Source organism: Callorhinus ursinus, unplaced genomic scaffold (genome assembly GCF_003265705.2).
Source record: "Callorhinus ursinus isolate GAN/ISIS: 27379988/994484 unplaced genomic scaffold, GSC_fseal_2.0 scaffold25, whole genome shotgun sequence".
In the NCBI taxonomy this organism is placed as follows: domain Eukaryota; kingdom Metazoa; phylum Chordata; class Mammalia; order Carnivora; family Otariidae; genus Callorhinus; species Callorhinus ursinus.
In genome coordinates this window covers 33,785,717-33,806,220 of record NW_027397087.1, presented here as the reverse complement: position 1 = coordinate 33,806,220, position 20,504 = coordinate 33,785,717, and the positions used below count along the sequence as shown (strand labels likewise).

Below are 20,504 nucleotides of genomic sequence, written 5' to 3'. Positions count from 1 at the left end.
GTGGGGCTCGAACTCCTGACTCCAAGATCAAGAGTTGCACACTCTCCCGGCTGAGCCAGCCAGGCACCCCTCCACAATACACACTCTTAATTACTAAATGATGCTGAAAATGATCAGTTTGTTTTCAGATATTTGCTGGAATTGGGAATAAAATTTCTGAAAATTAAGTAATGGGCTCAGGTAGTCAACAAGAAGTGATGGATACTGGGGGAGGATGAGGGAGAAGCATAGGCTTTGGAGTTAAAAGAAAAAAAAAAAGAAAGAAAAAAAAAAAAAAGCCCAAACCCCACAAAACCTTGTTTGAATTGTTTCTCTTCTACTTCCTAGCTTTGAGATGTTCAAGATGAAAGAGCTCTTTGAACTTCAGTTTCTTCACATGTTGAATAGAGATAATATTACTTCGCAAGGTAATTGGGAGGATTAAAAAAAAGACAGTGGCTTAGAACAAAGTGAACATTGATAGCGATTATGATTATTATTCTGAAGCCATTGGCTTTCAGAGACTGATAAAATAGTAACAGCTGTTTTGTCTGGCAAATTACCAAATGGGAAATTTCTCTTGCATATCTATAGTACAATGATGGTGGATTCCCAGAAAGCTGACTTTCTGAATACTGCTGGTCTAGATCTACCAAGAAAAGAAACAGAGCATATTAAAACGTATCAGCAGCAGCAGCAGCAAGAACAACAACAACAAATAGGTAGTGCATATTTTATATATAACCTTCAAGGTAAATATGCCTTGATCTCTATGAAACATATTTTCGAAACACATTCTCATGTGTTATCTCGTATGATCCTTACAATAATCTGAGGCTGGTAGAGCAGGAATTACTACTTCCATTTTAGAGATGAAGATATGGAAGTTTTGCAAGGTTAAAAGGTTTGCCCCAAGCCAAATGCTAATTAGTGGTAGAGAAGGGACCAGAAACCAGGATTCCTGGACCCAAGTTCAAAGACTGTAAAAAAGAAATGATACTGGATATGGCATTCTTATGAGCATAATCGGTGGAAGAGTTATTTCTCTTAAACATAGCCACAGAATCACATCCACTTTGAGGAGTTCTCGAGGAAATCTTCAGTGTGTCACCAGGAGCAAGGACGAAGTGTGGACTGATGATAGTGTATACAGTGTGATTGACCTGGAGAGTCTTAGCATGTTGAGTTGGTTGTTCAAGTCCCCCAACACTGGACTCTACCAGTGTTGGGATATAATTGATCCAAGGCCCTTAATGATTCCATTTGATGGAACAATCATGGAAGTTGTATAAGGAATGAGAACATCTTGATAGACTTACACATCAAATGATGCTTTGAGTGACTTTTTAAAAAGTGATTTCAGAAGCATACTTCTAATAAAAACCCATTTTATCTGGAAAAATGTCAATATGCAATCTCTTAACTAGCATTTTCCTATATCTACGGTAAAATGGAATCTGACACTCAATACATTTCTGAAACACTGCAGGATTCTGAATTGACTGATGAATCGCTCAAGTTTCAATTACATTCAGTAGAGAAGGCTATCTTGAGTGTTCCTTATTTTTTCATTCTTAGGGTAATGCCTCATTAATAAGGCAATATTGCTAACTATGACATCCATTCTCATGAAACTGGGTAACAGTGATCCAAATTTATTAGTCCAAATGGGAGGAAGCTGAACCTATTTTCCTCCCAGAATTCCATTCTAATTCACTTTATGAATACAAATCTATGAAATGATATGGTCTCAATTACCTTATGTTTCACTATAACAGATTAGTTCAAAGAACTCAGTAATAAATTATGTCATGGGATATAACCTTTCAAAAAAACTATTTTCCTAAAACCCCATCACCACCAGAGGGGGTTACTGAGCCACACAGGAGAGACAAAGTCCTAATCCCTGACACGAATCAACCGGCAGACAATCGTAGTCTTCACAACAATCTTGTAAGTCTTTTAATTTCCATTTTCTAGATATACAGAGTAGTTAAAGTAGTCAGCATCGCTCAGAAGGATCCAAATGGTAGCAAACGGGATGTGAGTGTGGTTGTGGCAACCGCTCTGGAAATGTAGTAGGCAAGGTCTGAGCTCTACTGAAGGTATTATGCTATCTGGAGACCCCTGCTTTAAATCTCTTAGTAGAAAGTTTTGGGTTTTCCATTTTTTGAAATCCATGACTCCTTTTCTCTCTGAGCAGTTAAACCTGGGAGTCACTACAAGTGTTTATTCTTGGCATATGTGGTAGTGTATATGTCCCTTTAGGCAACAAAGGATGATAAACATTTAAGGACAGTCTCATAAATCAGTGTTTTCACCTGTAACACAAACCATTAATATTCATTCATTTTAATCAACAGGTTTACTGGGTGCAGTGAGAAGTCCTCCCTACTCAGAACCTTGAGGAATACCAAGCGATAAGGGCCAGGCAAAAGAAGAGAACTCACAAGAAGTCTGAGAAAGAATGGCTACACAGAGACAGGGGAGAAAGTGAGGTCATGGAAATGAAGTGGAGAGAGCGCTTCCGGAAAGGGAAAGCTAATTTAATTTAATAGAGTACGACAGGTATAAAGTTTCAGTTCATTCAATTTTAAAATTAGGCAGAGGAACAAAACATTATTCAACAAACAAAAGAATAAAAATATGCAAACCCATGTTCTGGTTCTTTCTTCTAGACAACTTAATTTCCTTTCAGGAAAACAATTCAAGATCCAAAAAGAAAAAATAAAAGGCCAACAGCATTTGGCCCCTGGTCCTCCAGAGACACTTCATTGAGGCCTATGCTTTTATATACAGTTCCAATTTCTTCTCAACAGCGATTCTCTGAATTTATCTCCCATGAAGTCTACATCCTCTGAAAAGCCTCATCTCCCCATACCTGTCTTCAATACAACAGTCTCACCTCTTTGATTCCCTTCTCCTGCTCTGAGCAACAACTCCCATGTAATTCCAACCCACTTGCCCTCAAACATTTGGATCAAATGCACCTCTAGGCATGCCCAAGATATCAAAACAAGCACCCCATTCCCAGTTAGCACACTCCCACCAATAGTAGTTGTAGATGCAGTGGTTTTATCTCCGTGGGCTGCAGAATGAAGAGGTAAAGTGAGGGTCCCTCGCGTAGTATGAGGAGACTTATCTTTTGTATTACCCAGGGCATCCAGAAGTGCACAATGAAATCTATTGCTTTAAATAGGATAGAGTTCAAAGAACTGTTCTAGAAAACTTGCCAGCATTTGAGGAGATCTTAGGACTGCTGTTTTCTACCCTAATCCAGACAACATTATTGATTAGTGCAAAAATAAGCTCCTTGGGTACAAACAAATGTCCTTTGGCAAAGTCTAATCATGTTCTGCTACAATAATCTCTTAGGTATTGCAAGCTACATATTCTTAAACATCTCCGCATACTTTCTCACCAATCAAGCAAAGATGCTCTATGTACTGGAATATCACAGAATACCATAGGAGAAAAGAAGTTCCAGTCACAGAATAAAAACTAAAGGTCACCCATTATTTGCACTGCATTAAGCACTCATAAATCTATTACTTAAGGCCATCTAGAATGAGTAGATTTGTATTGTGGCTTTCAAGGTCTGTGAATTACACGGTCATCAATAAAGGACAAGGAGAGAATACAGAAGAGGTCTTATAACCTTTTCTCTCGTTTTATTTACCGACTGAAAGGTTGGGGGTGGGGAGGAAGGAGTTCTGTTCTTGACATTTCCCCATAGAGAATTAAGCCTGAGGTGCTAACTAAAATTATTTCATTGTCTTTTTAAGTAATGGACTCATTAATTCTCGTGGATATTGATTAGTGGAGAAAAATATATTACAAGCTAATTAATGAGACTGTCTTACTAAAAGGGGAAATGTTGCATAAAGTTAATTTGATTTTATAAATGATTTTATTAATAAAATGGTTTTATATGAAGTTTGAGACAATCTACTGCATTAACAAAACTCAATATGAGAAGCAGGCCTGGTTGCTAATGCTATAGTATCTTGAAAAAATAAAAAGCTGCTGGTAAAAAAAAAAGGCAAAGGAAAGGATGGCATGCTCTATAAAGAATTTCTACCTTAAAGAAAAATAGTTTAAAAGTTAAAGAATTAAATACTGTACTGAAATACTAAAATGAACTAAGGAGCATCATTCCTGTGGGACACAGATCCCTGGAAGGAGATCTTAATATTCAATCTATGGTTTGGCTTTTTAAGTATTTTTTTTTTTATAACCTTGAATTTTTAGCTGTTCTTTTTCTAGGGATTTCACTTGAGTGACACCATTTGTTTCTTTATATAGATATAAAGGGTCTGCTAATGTGCTTTTTAAAACCATAAAAACAATTTTAAGGGAGTATCAGGTGCCATAAATCAACATAAAATTAACAGGCACATATAATAATACATCACTTACCTGGAGCAATGAACTGTTTAACATTGGTGAATCTAGACTTATCAGCCACACTAGCCATAAAGCACCCCTTTGGCACGGTCCAGTCATTAGGCTTGCTGTTTCTGTCCCTGTCTTCTGCTGTTTCATACACCTCTATGTGAGGGGGTTTCTCAGTTAGATTCTTGCTGTAATGACTTAACCCATACTGTGCAATCTGGATTGGGTAGAAATAGCCTTGAGGTCCCCACTGTGTAGATAAAGGTACACCTATAAAATAGAGAAACAAAATAAATAACCATGTCTGGACACTTACAAGTATATTCTGAACACCACTCTTTACTGTTTTACCTCTGGGGCATATTATAGGCTTATCTGCAACTTTCAAGCTTCTGTATTATACTGTTTTCCTAATTATTTAAAAAAACTAGTACTAAATCAGATATGAAAAACAAAATGAAGGTTTTTTCACTCTCAGTATTTGTTAACAGCAATGCAATGTCGTAGATTATCTTTTAAGGATTGACTTTTTATGTGTAACTTTTGCTCAGAGCTATAGATGTCCTGTTTCATACATTCAAATTTTTTACAATTTAAATACACGAAGATAATGTTACTACAGGTTCATCCTAAAATATTAATCGTGAAATTTTCTTAAATGTTTGTATTAACATTCAAGTTAATTACATACTCATCTCTCTCTCCAAAGTCAAGATGTGGTCTAATACCTATACCATGTGATGGCTAAAGTATGTGCTTAAGGAACCAGTTGTAACTAGGTAACTTAAAGTATAAACACAGCTTGCAATTGTTTTTCATATCCTTCATGTTAAAATATAATTCTTGAGAACAAGGTGTGTTTTTTTAATGAATTAAAATTGCACATTTAACCACAAATTTCTGACATAATTCATTAATGGATTACCCCTTTAAGGTTCTAAGCAAAACTTTTAAATGTTTGGTTATTAGTGTTTTAGTAATTTTCTGTATGGGAAGTACAATAATATTACATTGCATAGAATACTGTATTGTTGCATCATGGTCTATGTGTTGAGAGAGAAGCTCCTCTCTGGAGTTCTAAAATAAACCAACAAGCGTCAGATAGGCACAGCAGAAGCTAAAACCTACAAAACCATGTGTGTGGTGTAGTTTCAAAACAGTTTAAGGATTTAGGAACCATAAGGGCTAAGAAACCTAGGCTACAGATAAGCTCTTGACTTGTATTTTTTTCTCCAAGGGTAGGTTCCCCTCCCCATTCAAATAGAATTATTTTCACTTAATGAAAGGAAGGTTTATATAGGACCTCATTAAAGATGGGTGATAACTGTAACAATGTGCGACCAGCATTAAGAATTGACAGACTGATCAATGAACAAGAATAGAGGCCAGAAACATACTCTGCTATTCAAAATGGCTTAACGTAACGATAAAGACTGCATCATGAATCATTGGGGAAAAAAGATCATTCAATACATGTGAAAGGAAAAATCTGAAATTATACCCTGACCTTGTACCATTTACCAAAATATAAAACAATCTGGCTGGCCTAAAGAGCTGAATGTAAAAAAAAAACACAACCCTAATAAAACTACTAGAGAAAATACAGATGAATAGCCGATCATCACGTGGCAATGACTTTCTAAGCATAAAAGAAGAAAAAAAATAAAAATAAAGTCTGTAAATTCAGTAAATAGAACTAAAAACTACTAAAACAAATCATAAGTAAAATGAAAGACAACCAAACTGAAGAAAATCTTTAACAAATGCAGCAAAGTATCATTATCCTTACTATATATAGAAAAGTTCACATGAATATTTAAAGAACCCACTAATCACATTAGAAAAAGGGGAAATAAGATCAAGATTTTATGATGATTAGAAAGCATATGAAAAGTGTATGTGGCCTCACTGATGGTTATAGAAAGCAAATGAGATCCCTTTGTAAACAACAGATTAAAAAAACAATGTTCCATGACAGCAAGAGTGGGGTGACAAGAGCACCCTTCCTGGAGGCACAAGTAGGTTCAACCTTTTTGGAAAGCAGTTTAGCAAAATAGATCAATTTATATTATTTTTCACGGCAGTTTATTTCCTAGGGAACTACTCCTAGACTATAATTAAAATAGCAAACGATGAACTATGAATATCTATACCATTACGTATAAAAGCAAAAAAACTGGAAATGACCTAAGTAGCCAACTAAAGAGAAAGGCTGCAAGTATTACATGTACCATGGCATATTCTTACTAAGCATACTAGTCATTAAAATAGTCAATAAATACTCAATAACAAGGGGAAATAATCAAGATAGTTTAGATGAAAAAAGAATATAAATTGACCATACAGTATGATCCCAACTTGTTTAAAAAATGTGTCTCTACAACAACAAAAAGATTGAAAAAACATATCAAAATATTATTTAACAAAGGTTATGGGTACTTTTTACTTTTTCTTTAGCATCTAAACATCTTATATATTTTATACAACATATAAACATTTTATACATTTTATAAAATTTATGTGAAAAGGTTTGGTGAACAGCTAAGTATAGTATATAAGTATTACAATGTTGTATAAGTATCATTTCAACTATGTTAAGACAAAGGCCTACATACAAAGAAGTGCAGAGAATATACAAAAATGGTAATAATTACCTTGAAGTGGTATGAATATAAGTGAATTTGGCTCTTCCTTGTGAACACTTGGTAGAGATATTATAAAAAACTTAAAATATTAAAATATTGAAATCACTTTTTATAGAATGAGGAAAATAAAATAAAATTTAAACTAAGCAATCTTAAAACACACTGAGCTCTTTCCTTTGGTTAAATATTTTAAAGTCAAATTCAATTTGGCTTTCTGATCAATCTTAGGTTTGAAATACAAATTCTAAAATGTACTGATTATACCCATAAGATTTGAAAGACAATATATAATAGACTATAGGAGTGTAGTATAAATGCTCAGAGAAAATGGTGCCTATGTGTTATCTTGTTCTGAGGACTTTAAACCTCCATCCAGAAATGATACCTGGTTAATGTGGTAACAAGAATGCATTGGTACATAGTCCAATTGGTCCATTGGTCTCTCCCATTTCCATCTCCTCTCATAGGACAATAACTATATTTTAATGCAAAATTTTTGGAGACACTGTGCCTTTACCTTACCAGTGAGAATTTCAGATGCTGCAGGTTAATGGAATAATCCTATTTGATCAGGCATGATCTTCTTGCAGCCCTTAAATCACAACATCCAGAAAACTGTCCCAGATTCAGACTTCACCTATTCCTCCTTGCTAAGTCAGAGTGACAACTGGACTCTTGATAGTAAGCTGTGTATGTACTTGCTAGATAATTAACACCTACAAATTGTTACTCCTCAACACAATCAGGATAGAAAAATGCAGTGGAGCAGACAGATACCAACCTTCAACCCCACTTATGCACTTGACTCTGTCCCGGACTTCCACATTGTAGCCTTCAAAGGACATAAACACACCATCAGGGTGATACGGGGCTCTCTGTGCATAGACTTTGGAATAGCTATGAGAGAATTCAAACCGATCATAGCCATCATATTGAACCACCTTTCCATATACATCAAAATATTTCTCTACCCAAGTGAATGGAAGAAAGACTTCATTTCCCTCTCGTCTCCCTTTAATTGTGTGTTCATCATTTATGAGACAGTCAATTTCTTCATATTTGAGCCCTAACACCTTGCTTCCCCCATTGCTGTTGAAGCTCCCAACAACAGGGGGTGCTTTCTGCTGTTCCTGAGGGAATGCCTCCTCAGACTGTTTGGCCATGTGGTTCACATAGTTGTTACTCTCAGATGCTGCTGCTCTTTTTTCTAATCCATCCACTCTGAAGCCACTACTCAAGTGCCGTGGAAACTGGATCGCTTTATCGCTGGAACATTTATTCCACAAAAGTACTGTGACCAAAGTGAAGAGTGTGCAGATGATAATCAGAGTCTTATAGTTGACCCGAGCTGCCAAGCAACGCATATTCAGACCATACCTATGGAGGCAAGAAGAAAAATTCATGCAAAGATGTATTGCAGACATTTCATAGGATAAGGTTTTACTTTTTCTTATATTGAACCACACTAAGGCAATTTTATTCACTGTAGCAATCTGATCAGATTTAAAATTACTAACTCAAACTTTTCAGCAGAGACAAAGAAAAGGCAAAAGGAGCTTCCCCCTTTTAAAATTCTTAGTGTGACCCTTTAAAATAGATATTCTCAAACTTTCTGTTTGTGACTCTCTTAGTATCTTAGTAATTGTTTCAAAGTCTCTGGGCCAAAAGAAATACCCAATAGTTTCATTTATTAAGTAGTTGGGTCCAAACAACTTAATGCATTATTTTTGTCCCAACAAGTTAGCTGTTTGAAAAAACATAATGGGGGGCGCCTGGGTGGCTCAGATGGTTAAGCGTCTGCCTTCAGCTTAGGTCATGATCCCAGGGTCCTGGGATCGAGTCCTGCATTGGGCTCCTTGTTAAGCAGGGAGTCTGCTTCTCCCTCTCCCTCTGCCTTTCCCCCTGCTTCCTCTCTCTCTGTCTCTCCTGCAAATGAATAAATAAAAATCTTTAAAAAAAAAAAATAAAAGAAAAAAGAAAAAACATAATAGGTATTGTGACAGTAAACACAGACATCCATGTTGCCAAATCCAACAGTGAATTTTTAGTGCTCATCCTACTTGACCTCTCAGCAGCATGAATAGTCAATGACTCTTTCCTACTGGAAACACTTTCTTTTCATGGCTTCCAGGGTACCATCTTCTTGTCGTTCTCCTTATACGTCACTGGCTACTCCTCCTCAGTCATCTCTGATCATTCTTTCTCATCCCCCTGACCCTGAAGTGTTAGCGTGCCTTAGGTCGGTCCTCACATCTCTTTATCTCTATTCACTCCTAGGTGATCTCACCCACTCTCATGGCTTTAAATACACTTTATATGCTGACTACTTCCAAAATTCCATCTCTAAGCCAGACCTTTCTTCCGAACTGCAGACACATCTATTTAAGTGCCAATACAAGTAGCTGACATCTTTACTTGGAGGTCAAATAGACTTCTGAAACATCCGAAACAGCTCCGTCTTTTCCCCCATCCTGTTTCTCTTTTCCTACTGCTCAGACCAGAAATCTCTACTCCTTTTTTGCTCACCCCATATCCAATCAGTCAGGAAATGTTGTTGGCTCTACCTTCAAATTATACCCAGAATCTGACCTCTTTCCGCCAACTCCACTATTACCACCACATCGAGGCCACTGTCATCTTTTACTTGGAATACTGCAGTGATGTCCAAACTGATCTCCTTATTTCTACCCTTGTTCTACTATTCTACCCCCAAGTCTATTTTCAACAATAGCCATTAGAATGATGCTTTTAAATATAAGCCAGATCATGTCACTCCAGTCACGATGGGAGAAGAATGTGATGCTGTTGCTCCTGCTGGCCATATGGTGTATCAGCCAGTTGTGACTGAAATTAAAAAGTAGTCCTGAATTGTCTGTTTTTGAGGTCCCTGGGCTATGGAAAATTATGGAATTAGTCTCCTTACTGTTTGCTACAGTAGCTCTATAATTTATTTTATGGTATAAACCCACAACTACTTACTTTGCTGTAATTCTTTATCCCCTTTTTTCTCTCCCCTTCTGGCAGCAATGAGATTTTTTAAAAAATCAAACCCCAAGATGAAAATGTTTAGTGAAATATTACACAATAATTTTCTATTTTTTAAGAAACCTGATGGTGAAAGTGTAATTCCTTATCTATTTATCTATCTATCTATCTAAAGTAAGCTTTACACCCAATGTGGGGCTTGAACTCATGACCCCAACATCAAGAGTTGCATGCTCTACAGACTGAGCCAGCCAGGCGCCGCTCACTCATTTAATTCCAAAAGAAGGTACCTTTGAATTCTTGTATGTCTAAAAAAGACCTCAGTCTGCTCTTAATCTTTGATTAACAGTTTGGCAAGATACAGAATCCCCGGTTATACATTATTTTCTTTTGAAAAGTTGTAGGTAATGTTTTATTGTCTTAAAGCATTAAGAGAATTATTGATGACAGATTTGAATTTCAGTCTGGTACTTGTCACTTTGTACATGGCTTTCCTCTGGATCTTTTGTTTGTCCTTGGAATTCAGCTTCCCAAGAAAGTAGTATATTATGATATTTGATTCACTATTTCAGCACTTGCTGTGCCCTTTTGACCTGAAAACTTGTGTTCTCTTATTCTTGTTTAATGGGTGTAGTATCTTCCTGCAGCCCTGAGTAGATCAGAGTTCGTTTCTTGATGAGTTCTCTCTGATTAGCTCTATTTTCTCCAGTAGCAATTTTTCTGATTATCTTAGTCTCTCTTTCATGCCATCCATTTTCCTCACATCCCTGGTGATCTTGGTTGCTCATTAGTATTTACATCTGAATGACTCATTAGCCAACACAGGCTTCCTCTACCATTGTGGAGATGGTCTGATTTTTGGCTAGACTGCTCTCCTGAGGAGGACTCTGTGTGGGTTAGGTACAGGCTGACTGGCAGTATTCCTTTAGGGTGCATGGGTAAGGAGCCAGCAGGCCCTCTAAATGCCAGAATGATGGAGTTTTTCTTTTGTTCTGGAGAGATAACTTGTACTCTAGAAGCCTTAGCTTTTCCCAGTTTCTCTACAGGAAATCTGATGTTTTGCTTCGGGTTCATGCCTGCTATCAATAGTCCAAGTGCAGGGATGAGAACAGTATAGGGAGATGAGAGGGTAGAGCTGTGCCTTCTAGTACTTGAACAGAGATCCAGAAATCTGTTCAGTTATCACTCTTTCTACTTATTGTTATTGGTTTCTTCATTTCTTATTTCTATACACTTTATTTCAGTAGGGCATCACGAGGGAAAAAGGCAAAGACAGGGTTTGGTCCATCTTGGAAATCTTACACAGATTTAAGAGCCAGAATCCAGTTTTTATCATTTGCATTATGACTATGAGAAAATGTTTTGAATACTAGAAAAACCAAAGCATGGTACAAGGAAACCTTCAGAAGTCATACATTTATAAAGGATTTCCTTATATTGTAGTACAGGCAAACCGATAACACTAAACGGTGTTTATTAAAAAAAAAAAGCAATCCTTCTTTTAAGCATTCCTTAAAAACACTTATGTGCTAACATTTGAATCATTTGTCAGCTATAACTAACATTTAGATCAATTAAAATAGAAATATAAAGATTTTGTCTCATCTTTGAGAAGTGCCCTTCCTCCATGACTCAAATGAGAGTAAACCTGCTTATGGAACTAGACTACCATTATGATGAGACACATGATGGGAAAGTAAAGAAAAATGAAAATAAAAAACTTTCATTAACCTTTATGCCCAGATTTTGTTATCTGATACCACTCCTTCCTAAAAGCAACGATGGCTTCTTAGAGAAATGGATTTCAAGTCTAGGGCCTTGTTACGCCAGAAAATAAAGAAAATTTTCAAATATCGATGAGATCATAATCCAGTGGATCAAAAAAGCAGTAGGATATAGAGAAAATGAGATTGGAAACACTGGTTATTGCTGAAGCTGAAAGATATGTTGAAGGTCCACTATATTATTCTCTATACTTTTGTTTGTTTGAACATTTCCATAATTAAAAACATAGTTATCATAGCAAAAAGACACAAGAATCCACCTGAAAGATCCTTTTCCCCGTAAGTCAAAGTTGCAAGAATTATCCCTGATGTTGACTGAAACACACTGAAACAATAAAAATCCATGAGTCTATAATGATATTCAAAAAAGAGAAAGCCAGAAAAACAAATCAAAACAAAACAAAAACCAACCTTATGTCATCTTCTGACTGAGCTGGTTAAAACCGGTAACTAAGTGAAATTATTGATCTATCTGGCCTTTGCAAGAGAACAAACCAATAGCCCCAGATGATAAAGAATTCTGTTACAGAAAAAGGGTGGCTAATGATGTAGAAGAAAAATTCTAAAAATATCAGAAAATTAGCATTAGTATTATATTCAGGTATATGTTTGATACGGACCTTGAGATTCATACTGTGCAAAGTAACACCAAATACATTATTTTCTAGTAGCAAGATAAAAAAGCTGAAACTCTACAACGAAGGGATCAGATTCATTACCCTAATTCAGTGCTCAAATACAGTCTCATTAATGGTGACTCATCCAGATACTGTTTTTTTTTTTTGATGAGTTAAAATAAAAAGTAAATAACCTATCATATATCCCAGCCAAAAATGTTTAATATGGATCCCTGAGGCATTACAATTTGACTTTTAATTAATAAAAAATACAAGAGATAGAGGAACAAGTTAAATGCAGATGCAACCAGACACATCTTTTTTCTTTTTTAAGATTTATTTATTTGAGAGAGAGGAGTGAGCAAGCCTGCATGTGAGTGGGGGGAGGGGCAGAAGGAAAGGGAGAGAGAATCAATCCTCAAGCAGACTCCCGCTGAGCACGGAGCTGGATGCAGAGCTCCATCACAGGACCCTGAGATCATGACCTGAGCCAAAACCAAGAGCTGGCCGCTTAACTGACTGAGCCACCTAGGTATCCCTCAACCAGACACATCTAGAAGGCAAGACATCCTGCAGGAGAGCTGGCCCTGTCCCCTCAAAAAGTCAGTGGTATGAAAAGAAGAAGGGGACTAGGTCAGATTTTTTTTCCCAAAGAGACTTATTAGGGCATATGACAACCAGATGTGAGACTTGGTCCTCCACTGGGAAATCTGACTATGCATTTGAAGATAGAAGGACATAGAGAGACCGCTAATTGAAAAAAGGAGGAACAAAACACACATAGAATGATCTCACTTTAGTAAAACAATGCACACAGAGGTCTTTATTTTCTCATTTCCCATATTTACTGGGTTTTTAAAAATCATTAAAAGAGAAAGTTAGGTCAAAGTCACTTTTGTTAAAATATTAAAGGAAAGGTAAATTTTAAGTTTAAAAATGTCTATAGGTATTTAGTTTTCAAAATACGGGAGAAAGGAGGATGGAAAAAAAAAGGAAAACTGAGTACTGACATGCACTATTAACTACCAAATAGGTTTATCTAAAGGTAAACATGATAATTTTATTATAATGTTGCTCAAATTATAGAAAACTAACCAGAAACTTTAAAATTTCAGAAAGTAGACTGTACTGACATTTTGCTAGTACAATAACAACAGGACCTTTAACAGACCAAACTTTTCTGCTGAGTGGTGGTAAGCTTCCTACTTACTTTAAAACTTATGCCACATCTATAAACCAGATTAACCTTTCTAGTTAAAAAAAAAAAGTTTAAAAAAAATCAATAAATTCAAAACCCTTGAAAACTCATCTACTGTAGACCCTAAAGATTTCTTTCATTAGAAACATAATCCAATAAAAATTGATTTTAGTACCTTTAGAGATCTAAAACAGAAAATAACACAAGTATCATAAAGAAACTGTGGAATAATTTCTTTGCAGAAATGGTTAAAATTGAGGGAAAACAAAATATAACTTAGTTATCCTTTGGGAAAGCAAATTATTCTTTTCTAAAATGATTTGCAATTCAAAAAACTCTTGTGGTGTAGATACTTTACTTTTCAAATTCACTTTTCTAACTGAATATTTCAAGTAACCAAGTCATTCAAAACATTAAATCATGGATATCACCATGAGTTTTTAAACTACAAAGGTCATATTTCAGTTAAGAACATTTAAATAAATTCATAAAAGATTTCATTGAAAGAAACTTCTTTCCTCTGAATTATGTAGACCAAGGCTTACTTGATCATTATTTTCTTTTATTTACTTACATATCTAACAATTTATATTTCTTATAATACTTTGGCACCAAGTAAACACTAAAGTAGTTGTGCAATAGATAATCACACTGACTGACTGGTTTGATCAGCATCTATTCAGCTCCTATGTGACTGGTAAGGCACTATTCCTGTCCCCAAAGGCCAGGTTATTGGGAAATATGCACATAAAAACAATAATGCTGAGATAAGAACTATAAAAAAGTTACATACAATATGCTGTGACACACAGAGAAGGAGGCCTATAACTCTCCCTTAATTTTTTAAGGTGTTAAGGAAAGCTTCAAGGTGGAATGAATACAACAGACAACTAAGCATGCTCCCAAATCAGGCATCTGCACTTGCCATGCCCTCTGCCTGGCACTGTTTCCCCAGATATCCATTTGGATCGCTCCCTTATTTATTCAGGTCACTGCTTAAGTGTTAATTTATCAAAGAGGCCTTCTTACCCTGACCATCTTATCTAAAAATGTCTCACCCCAACATTCTCCAGGTCTTTACTCAGCTTTATTCTTCATAGCATTTACCACACTTGGTATTATACATATTTAGCTTATTATCTGTCTCCAATCCACTAGAATCTAAGCTCCATGAGGATTGGGATTTTGCTTCTGGTCACTGCTGGATCCCCAGTGCCTAGAAATGTGTCTGGTTCACAACAGGCATTCAATAAAGATTTGTTGAATGAACGAATATTGTTAGGTATGCAATTTTATTTTTTTTTAAGATTTTATTTATTCATTTGGGGGGTGGGCATGACCAGGGTGAGGGACAAGCAGACTCCCTGCTGAGTGTGGAGCCCGACACGGGGCTCGATCCCACAACCCTGAGATCATGACCTGAGCCGAAATCAAGAGTCGGACACTTAACCGACTGAGCCACCCAGGCACCCCAATTATGCAATTTTAAAAAATAATAGACAACTTTGTTTTCCTTCCCATATCTGGGTATTCTGAAATCATAATCCAAATAAAAATGAACATGACTGAGACAACAGAATATGGACTGTGATGCTGTATATTGGCCAACTCTTTAAAATAGATTTACAGTTTAATTACTGCTGTTAGAAATGTTCCATCTGTTTACTGCTTGATAGACCAAGACTTAAATTACACGGTCAAATGGTTAAGTACTCTGTGATAGCTCTAACACAAAAGAGAAATGCCTACGGTGGTCAGGACTCTTCCAGTAATGTAAAACAAGTAGTATTCTCACTACAGAGAAGGTAACTTTGCTATCCATTTTTTTAAATAACAAAGTTGAAATAATCTATGATACAATTTGCTCACAATGCTTCAAATAAGAGTATACTTCCAGGCAAACACCCCAAAGAAATTGAGTAGCGGGTACAGAGTACACAGGCATACCTTGGAGATATTGCAGGTTAGGTTCCAGAACACTGCAATAAAGCAAGTATCACAACAAGTAAAATAATTTTTTAGTTTCCCAGTGCATATAAGTTTCAGTACACTGCTTAATAGATTAATATGCTTAGTAGATTACAATGTAGTCTATTAAGTATGCAACAGCATTATGTCTAAAAAACAATGTACATACCTTAATTAAAAAACACCTTATTGCTAAAAAAACGCGAACCATCATAAAAGCTTTCAATGAGTCATAATCTTTGCTAGTGGAGGGTCTTGCCTTGATGTTGATGGCTGCTGACTGGTCAGGGTGGTGGGTGCTGAAGGTTGGGGTGGCTGTGACAATTTCTTAAAATAAGACAACAGTGAAGTTCACCACATCAATTGACTCTCCCTTTCATAAATAATTTCTCTGCAGCATGTGATGGGTTTGATAGCATTTACCCACAGAACTCCTTTCAAAACTGGAGTCAATCCTTTCAAACTCTGCTGCTGCTCTATCAGCTAACTTTATGTCATATTCTAAATCCTTTGTTGTCATTTCAACAATCTTCACCAGAGTAGATTCCATCTCAAGAAACCACCTTTTCTGCTCATCCATAAGAAGCAACTCCTCATCCATTAGTTTTATCATGAGATTGCAGCAATTCAGCCCCATCTTCAGACTCCATTTCTAATTCCAGTTCTCTTGCTATTTCCACCATATCTGCAGTTACTTCCTCCACTGAAGCCTTGAACCTCTCAAAGTCCTCCATGAGGGATGGAAAACACTTCTTCCAAACTCCTGTTAATGTTGGTATTTTGACCATCCCCATGAATCATGAATGCTCTTAATGCCATTTAGAATGCTAAATTCTTCCCAGAAGGTTTTCAATTTACTTTGTCCAAATCCATCAGAGGAATCGCTACCTATGGCAGCTACCGCTTTATGAAATATATTTTTTATTTATTTTTTATTTTTTTTTAAGAGAGAGCGTGTGCGCATGAGGCAAGGGCAGAGAGAAGGAATTGTAAGCAGGCTCCATGCCCACCACGGAGCCCAACTCAGGGCTCGATCTCCAGACTCTTGAGATAATGACCTAACCCAAAATCAAGAGTAGGACACTTAACTGACTGAGCCACCCAGGCACCCCTGAAATGCATTTCTTAAAATAATAAGACTGGGAAGTTGAAATTCCTCTTGATCCATGGGCTGCTGAATAGTTGTTGTGTTTGCAGGCATGAAAACAACATTAATCTCTGCCATCAGAGCTCTTGGGTGACCAGGTGCATTGTCAATGAATAGTATTTGAAAGGAATCTTTTTTTCCAAAGAGTAGGCCTCAACAGTGGGGTTAAAAATAAAATTCAGTAAATTGTGTTGTAAACAGATGTGCTGTCATCTAGGCTTTGTTGTTCCATTTATAGAGCACAGGCAGAGTGCATTTAGCTAATTCTTAAGGCCCCTAGGATTTTTATAATGGTAAATGACTATTGGTGAAGTCACCAGCTGCATTAGCTCCTAAGGAGTGAGCCAGCCTGTCCTTTGAAGCTTTGAGGCCTGGCATTGACTTCTCTCTAGCTATGTAAGTCTGAGACGGCAACTTCTTCCAATAAAAGGCTGTTTCATCAACAATGAAACCTTTTGTTTAGTATAACCACCTTCATTAATTATCTTAACCACCTTCATTAATTATCTTAGCTAGATCTTCTGGATAACTTGCTGTAGCTTCTGTATCAAGATTTGCTGCTTTACCTTACACTTTTATGTTATGTACAGTTTTTTCTTTACATATCATGAACCAACCTCTGCTAGCTTCAGACTTTCCTTTTGCACCGTCATCATCTCTCAGTATATGTAGAACTGAAGAGAGTTAGGCCTTGCTCTGGATTAGGCTGTGGCTTAAGGAAATGTTGTAGCTGGTTTGATCTTTAGTCCAAACCACTAAAACTTTCTCCATATCAGCAATAAGGCTATTTTGCTTTCTTATCACTTGTATGTTCACTGGAGTAGCACTTTTAATTTCCTTCAAGAATTTTTCCTTTGCATTCACAACTTGGCTGACTTGTTTGGCACAAGAGGTCTAGCTTTTGCCCTGTCTCTGCCTTCAACATGTATTCCTTACTGAGCTTAATCATTTTTAGCTTTCAAAATGGGAGACATGTGACTCTTACTTTCACTTGAAAACTCAGAGGCCATTGCAGGGTTTTAATTGACCTAATTTTGATACTGTTGTGTCTTAGGCAACAGGGAGACCCAAGGAGAGGAAGAAAGAATGGCCTGTCTGTGGAGCAGTCAGAACATACACAACATTTACCAATTAAGTTTGCTGTCTTACATGGGCATGGTTCATGGAGCCCAAAACAATTATAATAATAACATCAAAGATCACCGATCACAGATCACCATAATAAATTTAAAAAGTTTAAGATATTGTGAGAGTTACCAAAATGTGACACAGAGACAAGAAGTGAGCAAATGCTGTTGGGAAAATGGCACCTAAAGACTTGCTTGACACAGGGTTGCCACAAACCTTCATTTATTCAAAACAACAACAACAACAACAAAACCACAAACGGTAATATATGTGAAGCGCAATAAAATGAAATGCAATAAAACACATTTTACAGATGAAGGGACTAAGATATAACAGCCCAAGAGAGATTCACTAAAGAGGACAGAGACAAAGCCAAGATGGGTGAGAACTTAAACGTGGTTAAAACCTGTGTTTCTTTGTATTTTACGGTTGATGAAACAAACAGGCTTTGTAATGCTAAGTAATTTACCCTAAGTTACATGATGTTCACTTGAAATTTTAACTCATTTGTTTGTCTGACTCTAAACCCTGTGTTCTAAGTGATGGGCCATAAAGTATCTTTGAGCAGTTACATATTGTATTTCAGAAGCTGAATACTATCCTTCCCCAGAAAATATTCTAATTTATAACAGGTTACCAGATTGTGAATTGGACTCACCATCAAGGGTCTTATTCTAGACAGAGCTGAATTTTGACAACGAATCAATAGTCTGCATAGGTAAAATACGATTTTAGGAAAGTTACCTAGTTATTCTAAAAAATTAGTATTTCTGAACGAAGCTACTGGAATTTTTAAATTTTTTTCAAATATAACAGCATTATTATATAACATATTAATATTAGAAAAGAATAGAAATGTCATAATTATGAATATACATGCATATATATCATCCAATAAAGCTACCTACTCTCCACATGTATTAGAATAATTAAGCCCCTGAAAATAGGATTTCCAATGGCCCCACAAATCCAGCAACAGTTTACAAATGCATTACAATACCTCATTTCTGCTAACAATTATTGTGATGTACTGGGATAATTGTCCAAGCAAAACCTTTCTCTAAAGATAGAAATGGAACTTAATAACAGTTTCATTAGTCCATGTCAATTTGAGGCTTTGAAAATAATGTACTGGTGTCCTAAAAACCCCAACGTGGCCGTATATAAGGAAAATATCTAGCATTAATATAAGAAATTGGAGTATTAAAAGTAGAAATCTTAAGTAAAAAAATTTCTTATTCCACGACTATCTTTTTATTAGCAATTTTTATTAGCAATAACAGCTGCCACCAAACCGAAAAAAAAAAAGGAAAAAAAGACAAAATTTCTGTTATATAAATGCTTTGACTTTTTTTTTCCTTAACTTAGTTTTAGATACAGATTGTCTGTAATTACCTTCAGAATGAAAATGACCTTTGACATCAAAGTTCAAATTTATCTGCTCAAGTTACTCAACACAAATATGCTTTGAAGCAAGTTAAACCAGTACTTCTGCTTTCTCTGCTATTCTCTTATAAACATATCCATTGTCAGAAAAGGAAAAAACAATAAAAATGCAAAACTTTAACCAGAGAGATGAAGGAGAACCATCTAATGAAGAATACGTTAGAACTCAGGAGTTGGGAGAAGATAAACTTGTGGTACTGTGCTCTATTTGCTAGGAGACCTGAGACCACCTGGTGTTTTCTATTAGCCCAGAGTGTAGAAGCTCACACTCTTTTTCCATTTTTTTTAATTGTGCTAAAAAACATGTAACATAAACTTTACCATCTTAACCATTTTTCAGTGTACAGTTAAGTGGTATTAAATATATTCATAATGTTGTGCTACCACTGCTAGCATTCATTTCCGTAACTCCTCATCTTGTAAAACTGAAACTCCCATGCCCATTTAACAATAACTCTCTATCCCTCTCTCCCCACCAGGCCTGGGCAACCACCATTCTACTTTCTGGGTCTATGATTTTAGCTACTGTAAGTATCTTACAGAAGTGGAATCATACAGTATGTCTTTTTTTGTGACTGGTCTATTTCACTTAAGCATAATGACCTCAAGTTTCATCCATGGTGTAGTCTATGTCAGAATTTCTTTTCTTTTCAAGACTAAAAAATATTTTACAGTATGCACACACCACGTTTTACTTATCCATTTATCAGTTTATGGACACTTGGATTACTTGTACTTCTTGGCTACTGTGAATAATGCTGCTATGGACATGGGTGTGCAAACATTTTTTCAAGACTCTTTTCAATTATTTTGGATATATACCTAGAAGTAGAATTACTGGATCATATGGTAATCCCAATTCCACTGAGGAACCACCATACTGTTTCCTGTAGTTGATGTAACATTATATTCCCACTAACAGCACACACAGTTCCAGTTTCTTCACATCCTTGCCGACTTGTTATTTTGCTTTTAAATAGTACCCATCCTAAAGTGTATGAGGTAGTACATCTCATTGTAGTTTTGAAATGCATTTCCTTAATTATTAGTGATGTTGAACATCTTTTCAAGTGCTTATTGGCCAAATATAAATCTTCTTTGGAGAAATGTCTTTTCAAGTCCTTTGCTCATTTATGAATTGAGTTTTTGTTGTTGTTGAGTTTTAGGAGTTATCTGTATATTCTGATATTAATCCCTTATCAAACATGTGAT

At 36.1% G+C, this 20,504-nt stretch overlaps 1 protein-coding gene across 6 annotated transcripts in view; it reads right to left on the bottom strand.

Annotated features, from left to right (window-relative positions):
* GLCE (glucuronic acid epimerase) overlaps positions 1–20,504 on the bottom strand; it is a 115,009-nt gene that overhangs the window by 4,674 nt on the left and 89,831 nt on the right. For 4 of the 6 annotated variants that reach the window (XM_073877275.1, XM_073877274.1, XM_025884288.2 and 1 more), the window contains 2 exons: positions 7,801–8,396; positions 4,399–4,644 (listed from right to left, as the gene is read on the bottom strand). In XM_073877275.1, coding sequence (XP_073733376.1) covers positions 4,399–4,644; positions 7,801–8,383 — 829 coding nt within the window. In that variant the 5' untranslated portion in view covers positions 8,384–8,396. Of the gene's footprint in view, positions 1–4,398; positions 4,645–7,800; positions 8,423–15,550; positions 15,583–20,504 lie in introns of those variants that run through there. The other 2 variants (XM_025884289.2, XM_073877273.1) reach the window with 2 other exon arrangements.